Source organism: Leptodactylus fuscus, chromosome 5, assembly GCF_031893055.1.
Source record: "Leptodactylus fuscus isolate aLepFus1 chromosome 5, aLepFus1.hap2, whole genome shotgun sequence".
NCBI lineage: Eukaryota > Metazoa > Chordata > Amphibia > Anura > Leptodactylidae > Leptodactylus > Leptodactylus fuscus.
The window spans coordinates 1,824,653-1,833,398 of record NC_134269.1 but is presented as its reverse complement, the minus strand read 5'-3'; the positions used below and the strand labels follow the sequence as shown (position 1 = coordinate 1,833,398).

Below are 8,746 nucleotides of genomic sequence, written 5' to 3'. Positions count from 1 at the left end.
AGTCTTCGCCTCCTTTATTTGTTTTTTGCACAGGTTATTTTTTTCCTTATAGTTTTTTAATGCTGTGTTGCTCCTCTCTTGTGTTAGTCCTATAAATGCTTCCTTTTTATCCCTCATTGCATTCTGTACTGTTTTAGTTAGCCATATTGGTTTTCTATGATTTCTGGCCCGCTTATTCCCATAGGGTATGTGTTTTCTAGTGCTCTTATTTAGTATATTTTTGAAGATGTCCCATTTAGTTTATGTTCCCGTCCCGTTGAGGACATTGTCCTCTCTCCGCTGGTGACCATTGGCCTTCCTGAAGTTTAGTGTTTTTGTTCCCCTCTAATGAACATTTTCTTAATGTGTACAAGAAAACTTATTATGTTATGGTCACTATTACCCAGATGTCCCCATCCTCCACTTTTGACAGTGTGTCAGGTTCATTTGTTAAAATTAGGTCTAGTCGTGCCTCGCCTCTTGTTGGGTCCTGCACTAGTTGTGATAGGTAATTGTATTTTATTACTGACAAGAACCTGTTCCCTTTGTTGGACCTGCAGGTTTCTGCCTCCCAGTTGATATCAGGGTCGTTGAAATCCCCCATAATAATGTGGATTGATCGTATGAATGGCAGTTGGAACATGAGTGAAAGACTTGCAGGTTTGCATTGGCTAATGGGGGGGGGTCAGTGTTTTGGGAAAGCTGTATCTCTGGAACAGTACATCTGAGAGAGTTGAGACCTGGTCTAAAACCTTCCCAGACACCTGATGTATCTGTGTACCAAATTTGGCGAAGATTTGTCCAGTCGTTTGGTTGCGTATAGAGAACAGACAGACAGAAACTGATTTTTATATATATTAGAGATATGACATCAGCACTGTAAGTTGTCCATCTACCACTGTCTATTGGTTCAGATTTTAGAACATCACAAAGTAACTCATACACACCTGTCTCTTCTAAATTTCTTATTAAAACATCTCTACTTATATACTATAGCTATATTTTCATTGAAATAATGTCAAATGTATCAAAGGTTGCACAAGTGGGTGCTTCTAAGAGTTCTTGGAATACCAGGTGCCTAATCTGAACTGAAGTCACTCCGGTAAGGGTTTGCTGGGCTACCAACTATCTCCTCCCATCTTCTAAAAACAAGATGACACAGCCAAAATAAAATGTCATTTTAACTCTTAAAGGGAATTCCCAGATAATAATAAATTTACTAGTGCATTCTCTGTATCATATAAGATTTAATACTAATATATATCACATCCCCAAAGTCCCATTTCTAATATGTGTTGACATCATTTGGGGAGGCCGGAACCCGTATTCCTCTGTTTCCCTTTCAGCCATTACAATTCTCAACTGTCACCCACTACGCTTTACTGTGTCACGTTGAGTAGAATGGAGTTGGTCAAGTGACTGAGAGTCCGACAGCTTCAGGAACCAAAATGTATTTTGGTAATAAAGTGTAAACAGTGCAGAGAATGTAGTGGTGAGCTTTATTACTCCACAGATAACTCCTTTAAAGCCACAGTGTCACCTAGAGACATTAAAGAACAGAAAAAAACATGAATTAGCAACATTTTACCAAAGCGGGTGTTTCTGAGGGACTCTATCGATCTACCTCCAAACAGTCTGCCCACCCAGAAACAGGTAAGTGATAAAAAGAGACCCCCAAAACTCCAAATACATTGGAGAAATAAAGCAACACTACGAAGTATATATACATGAGATATGGAGACCTTCCCGGCCCTATGTAATGGATCCAGAGAGAGAACATTTGTTTATGACAAAATTGCATCAGATTTCGATAATGACTTTGTAATTGCTAATAAATCAATAAACTTGACTTATTTTGTAAGAGATCACTTTATTTTTAGATTTTATATTCACGCAGGAGCAGAAAAGTTAGAAAATGTATATTTTAAGTCTAACAAAACTTTTGGACAACTTATACATTTAGTAATTTATTTAATAGCAGAATTTGTCTCCTTTCTGTGAAATCCTGCCTCTAATCTTCTGGCTTCTGTATTAGGAGCTGTTCCTGCCTCTCACTGAATGTTACTGTGTATGGAGGAATGGAGGATGGGACTGTGTATCATGTACTGGATATGGGGGGAGGGGTGCACCTTATATCTCAGATATTATAAAATGTACAAATTTCCAGCTATCACTGGTGGAAAAACACAGTCGGGATTAGGAAATCTCTGGAAATAATATACATGTTACTGCAGCCTTAGTGTCACATGAAAGAAGAGAATCCTCTCTTTCAAGCTTGTACATGGTACAATGCCCAAGACTTTATATGACCCCCCCCCCCCCCACACACACACACACACACACACACACACACATTTTCTCTATGACACAGCCCATCCTCCAAACACAGTAACATTCAGTGAGAGGCAGAAACAGCTCCCAATACAGATGACAGGGGGAGAATAGAGGCAGGATTTCACAGAAAGGAGACATTTGTCAATAAACTATATTATAAAATGTATTAATGACACAAATACTGCCATAAAATCACAAGTTGTCCAAAAGTTTAGTTACCCTTTAAGGGATCCGAGCGTATTTAGATATACAATAGGTGGGATCCAATGTCCGAATGTAATCACTTTCAGTAGGTATCAGCAGTCGGTGGTGTTGGAGCCACATAGTGTATGATGATGAATATATATGACTCTGTATACTATGTAGTGGCCATGCTGAGTCACTTTTCCAATTGTCACCTGACACAGACACATGGGAGTCAGATGCAACTAATATGATATCGATGATTGGATAGAAGACTTGGAAATCTGTTCAATTTTTTTTTCTAACAAGTGTTAAGATTCAGGTTTGTATCAACATCTAATACATTGATAGAAAATTATCTTAAGACTATGAATAGGGTTCAGCCGATCTTGAGATTTCAGGATAGATTTTAAAATCCAATTTCCGATCATTTTCCAGCCGATCCCTATCCCAAATGCGGTTGTGAAATTTGCTCGATCGCCGATCGGGATCCGATCTTTCCCGATCCCGATTGCTCAACCTTAACTATGAATAGTAATAAGCTTTAACCTAGATTGTTCGATGGCTCGTGTCACGCTCTCGCTCTTCTTCTATAGGAGTCTTCTCTTTCTACAAACCATAAGACATACAACCACAGAAGACTGAATCTCATTGTTCCTTAGGCTGTAGATCAGAGGATTCAGAAAGGGCGTCAGTACAATGTACATAAGGGAAATAAACTTCTTAACAGTCAGTGAATGTCCTCGGGAAGGAACCATGTAGATTATGAGTATAGAGCCATAATACGTGGAAACCACCAGCAAGTGAGAGCTACAGGTGGAGAATGTTTTTTGCCGGCCTGAGGTGGAGGAAATTCCAAAAATGGTGATGAAAATATAAACATAGGTTATAATAATACAGACGAAGGGTAGGAGAACTATAAAAAATGAGTGGACGATAATGTCGATACTCACAGCGGTGGTGTCCGAGCAGGAAAGTTCTAAAAGAGGGGCCAAGTCACAAAAGAAATGGTTAATAATATAAGGGCCACAGAAGTCTAAGTGACAAACAAGTACAAGCGTGATAAGCACCATCATAAAGCCGAGGACCCAGGACGAGAAGATCAGGCCGTATCTAAGCTTCACACTCATTATAGAGATATAATGGAGAGGTTTACAGATGGCCAAGTACCGGTCATAGGACATGGCCGTCAGCAAATAACATTCGGCACCGACTGACACCCCATAAAGGTAGAACTGAGTCATGCACCCACTGTAAGGTATAGTGCTCCCTTCCCTTATGATAACATCCAACATTTTAGGAACAATATTTGATATTTGAACAATGTCCGACAGGGCCAAATGTCCAAGGAAGAAATACATTGGAGACTGGAGACGTTGGCTTGTGGACACCAGTAAAAGGATCAAGAGGTTCTCACATATAGTTATGGAATACATGACCAAGATAATGGAGAAGAAAGGCAACTTGTAACCATTCAGCTCAGGGAATCCCAGTATAAGAAATGCAGGGACTGGGGTAGAGTTGACTTCTTGGCCCTTCATCTCTAAGTGTTATATGGAGGTGTCTTAGAGAGAGTTGTGGCCAATTTGCCAAGTGATGATGAACACGACTTAGATTCTAAATTCTCTGATTCTGAGGAATACAAAATCTTAATCTCCATTAAAACCATTTGCTTTGATCTGCGGCTGGTGCCAATCTTACTCCATATCCCTCTTAGTATTTATGGAATACTGATATAATTTGTTTCCTTCAGAAGCTTCAGATGAATCAATACCGTACATGTCTTCAATGTAGACTGGTTTCTTTGAAGTATATCATTCCACCCAGGATAATAGGCCCGTTATATATCCCAACCTTAAACCCTCAAGGAATGGGCTCCTGGAGAAGGAGTTGTAAAATTGACTCTCGAGACATTCACTATGAGAGATGTAAAGATAATGAGTCTCAGGGGTGACATTAGTGATTCCTGAGGATTTGGCTAAATATATAGTCGGTGCATTAACCACTGAATATACAGAGAGATTGTCTTTCTAGTAGATTTTACTATTTACTTGTAGGATATCAATAAAATACTGTACAGTGTGGAAAAAATGCCACAAAGTAAGAATTTGTTCAATAATAGAAGGGTTTATAAACTAGAAATGTAAATCTCATCAATATTTGGGGTGAACTTTACCCTTTGCCTCTCAGTACTTGCAAACAGAACTCGGCGGGGAGGTTGTTCCCTCCATCTTGGATATAGACTTGCTCCAATCCTTCTATCTCTTCATGCCATCCCAGATTAGATGACGATGATGAGTAGAGATGAGCAAATTGATTTGTAACGAACCAGATTCGACCGAAATATTCCAAATTGTTTCCGAATAATTAGGTGTTTGTCTCAGATGAACTAAAATGGTTTCCATGAGTGGATGACTGGGGTGGTTTCGCTATCACAGAAGAGCAACTTCCGATATTGAATTCCATAGCAGCAGTGGGACCACCACTGATGCCACACTCCCTCCTAGTCCCATTCTTTGGGGGTAATGCAGAGTGGAGTGCGCGACTGTGTGGGTGTGCCACTATCAGCTAGCCTTGTGTTGTGAAACTATGATGTCACAGCACAGGGGTAGTATCAAAAATTGGTGGAGGTGGCTGAAAATTCATAGCATGGCTGACAGCTCTACTTCTGGTGATGGCCCCGCTATGTGCAGACACTAGTGCTCCGGTGCTCAATTCAAATGGAGCAATCACAGGAGAGCCGCTGCCACTGTGGAAATGTGGCAATTCTGTTTTTCACCCACTACCACCAATTTTTTTTTTTTTTTTTTTACTATCTCTGTGCCATGACATCATAGTGGTATATCACAGGTATAGCTGAGGGCGGATTCACACCAGGGCCCGGTCTCCACTTTGCAGGTTTACGTCTTCTGCCTGAGAAACTGGACAGGAGACAGAAACTGGCAGCCAGTTTTAAAGCCCATTCACTTGAATGGATTTGCAAAGTGTCCACTCATGAGCAAAACCATTTTTTTTTTAAACCGGACACAAAGTTGGACATGCAGGATTTTGTGTCCAGTTAAAAAAAAATGGTTTAATCGCAGAGAGGCACAAGACACTCACGGGCGGGCACTGACTGCCGGGTTTCCGTCTCCTGTCCAGATTCTCGGGTAGAAGATTGAAACCCACAAAACAAAGACTGGGCACAGGTGTGGGGGCACAACCTGCCCTGATTGAGGGACTACCACCACTATTATCTACGGTGGTCCCTCTATCATAGAAGAGCCACTGTGTTAGGATTGTGCAGTAACTGCAGCCATGACATGGGTGTCGCCGAATGTTCCTCTGCACAGTCCAGGGTTGCAAGGGTTAACCTGCCTTGCAACGGCCGGGCGTGGTCGACTGGACATGTCTGTCGACCTATGGACACTCGGATTGGGCAGCTGGGCTAGTTGCTGGTGACCGCCCCTTGCCTATATAAGGGGGCTGGGCCGGACGCCCGGCGCTCTATGATCTCATTCAAAAACCTGAATTGATGTGTGTTGTGTGTGTGCTTGGGTTCCTGCCTGAAATATTATTAGAATTGCCCTAGTTAGCAAAAGACCCCTGAGCTAGCAATGCCACTGGTAGTCAGGCAGCATGCTGCCTTGTATGTGTGGTAAAAGTCTGTAGGGTCAGCTAGCAAAACTTCCCAGACAGGGTGACTGGGAGTGGGCTTGGCAGTAGTTGCCTGGGTGGTTGGGTGGAACTACCACACACAGGGTGTTAATTGGTCTCTGGCTAGTCCTGGGGTTCAGGCTAGCCAGTTTGTTTATTTGTGCGGCTGCTCTGACTGCACAGAGCTCTGTGATTGGTAACAGAGCGCACCTGGTCATTTAATTTAGCTGCAGTGACAGGGACTGTTAGCCTTTGTTCACACCAGGTTGGTTAGTAGTCAGTGGCCCAGAGGGCTCCGTGGGGTTTTCATTTAAGTTTTTTTTAATAAACCCTGCTGACCACAACACACTATTGAGTTCAGTAGCCGCTCTCCTGTGATTGGCCCATTTGAATTTAGCAACGTGCAGATTCTTTGGAGCTGTATTGAAATGACTAAAGTGTCTATACATAGTGCGGCCACCAGTGGCAAAAGCCATGATTTTTCTGTTTTTCACCCACTGCCACCTATATTTTTTTTTTTACTATCCCTGTGCTGTGACATCTAGGGGGCCATATCATCACTTCCAGGACTTTGCCTCCAAAAGCCACTCACACCATGTATTGAGGGAATTTAGTCCTGTCTTAAAGGGGTTTTCCGGGCAGAATTTTTTAGGTTTTTTTTTTAATAAAGGTCTGTTACTGCTACTTATGGGTTAATAAGTGTACCCATATACCTTTAGCAGATATTGGAATGATTTCTGAGTGTCGCTGCTGCATCTTCTGTGTTTGATTACAAGCTGTTGTGCTGCTTCCTGTATAAGCTACAGCACTAACTCCCTCTCACTCAGCCCCCCGCCCACAATTCCTTTACAAAATCTCCAGCCTTCTAGCCTATTTGCTCCCACCCTGCCTGTGTCATTAAGCCTAGCCCCTCCCACTTTTCCAGGCTAAGTTATTCCACCCTCTTCCAGAAAACAGGAAGAGGAGGAGGTGCCATTCCCCTGACACAGGAAGGCTGAGAAGTAGTGTGGGGGACGGGGAGGAGGAAGAGTGATGGTGACGTACCATTTTGGAAGTTGTAAAACAGAATGTCACCGGATTTTTAGAATGTGTCCCTGGAGCAATGATGTGACCACTTCAGGGATATGAGTAAATATAGATTTTTTTAAATTAATGTACATTAGAAATTAGATGGGGGGAGAGAGTTTAGCTTAGGGGTCAAGTATCAGTTTATCCTGGACAACCCCTTTAAGGATAGCTGATAATTGATAAAACCTGGAAAAGCCCTTTAATTTCTGTAACAAGGAGTAACAGGACGAAATGTGGGAAAAAGCTAAGAAATCTAATTAAAGTTGCCTTTATGTTTTGGCATGTCTGGAGTCAGAAATGATGTTGTGAAGATATCCCCAAGGAATTGAAGCATTCCACTGCGTTTTGCCCACAGATAATGACATATAGCCACCATTATTTGTCTAGGAAACCTGTCCATGCTTTATATTACAATGTGTCAGAAAATATGGGCCTATTCTTGGATATGGCAGTCCAGGGAGAGGTGCACGCCACCATCGATATGTGGAGCTACAGTTATGGACAAAGCAACACATGGCTTTCACAGAAAACTGGGTCAATGTTTTGAGTGGCAATGGCCACAGTCTAGAAATGCAAAATGACAAGGCGCTATCTCCACCCCTAAGGTGCAGTCCAAGTTCTAACACCATGCACGGCCCATCCATCATGCTGTCTGGACCATTTCCCACCATCTACACCAGTGCAAGGTGTTGCTTCAACTCCTCCTCATTCCCCTTATTTCATGGGTATAAGGAGCATTGCTGCCTGTGTCAGAGAAGCCATACAGCGGAGGAGCTACCTCTCTGTATTCTTCTGCAGGTATTCCGGTGGATGGCTCCTCACCAACTACAATTGGGCAGTGTTGCCATTGATAATGGCACCAAAATCGTTGGAGGAAGAAGGAGAAAGACTCTCCTTTGGATACAGAGGGGGCGCGTGATATGTTACAGACACAGCCTGTGGAGGAGACTGACCCTTATTTCTTTCAAGATGATGATGATGATTTCCACACTGGCCAAGAACACCAACCATGGCATACCCCTGGGTCCATGAACACACTGGCAAGCATGGCAGGCTGCATGTCATGGTTGGTGTTCCACTGCTTACACGGTGACAAGTGTATTATTACTATCAGAACTGCTTGGCAGTGCTCTTAGACTCTCACTATAAAGATAAAATGGGAGAATTCTTCCCTGATTCACAAATGCAAGAAAATTAAAATATTATTAGAGATGAGCGAACAGTGAAATATTTGAGATTCGATATTCGTTTTGAGTAGAGCCTCAATATTCGAGTACTTGATCGAATATTGAATCCCATTATAGTCTATGGGACAAAATGTTCGTTTCAGGGAAAACCACTATTGGACTAAAGGAGAGTCACCAAGTCTACGAGTAGCAGGAGGAGAGTGTTTAGGAGGAGCGCTGTGCAGTTAAAGTGCACGGACCCCGTAGACTATAACTAGAGATGAGCGAACACTAAAATGTTCGAGGTTCGAAATTCGATTCGAACAGCCGCTCAATGTTCGTGTGTTCGAACGGGTTTCGAACCCCATTATAGTCTATGG

General features: G+C 42.4%; 1 protein-coding gene across 1 annotated transcript; it reads right to left on the bottom strand.

The window, feature by feature from the left end:
* Window positions 1-3,086: 3,086 nt before the first annotated feature.
* On the bottom strand, window positions 3,087-4,037 carry LOC142202261 (olfactory receptor 1468-like). The gene has a single exon (XM_075272321.1). The coding sequence runs from the start codon at window positions 4,035-4,037 to the stop codon at window positions 3,087-3,089; it is 951 nt and encodes a 316-aa protein (XP_075128422.1).
* Between the last annotated feature and the right edge of the window lie 4,709 nt (window positions 4,038-8,746).

Excerpts from the sequence above, each read along its gene's own strand:
- LOC142202261 (XM_075272321.1), bottom strand. The coding sequence starts at position 4,037 with ATGAAGGGCCAAGAAGTCAACTCTACCCCAGTCCCTGCATTTCTTATA.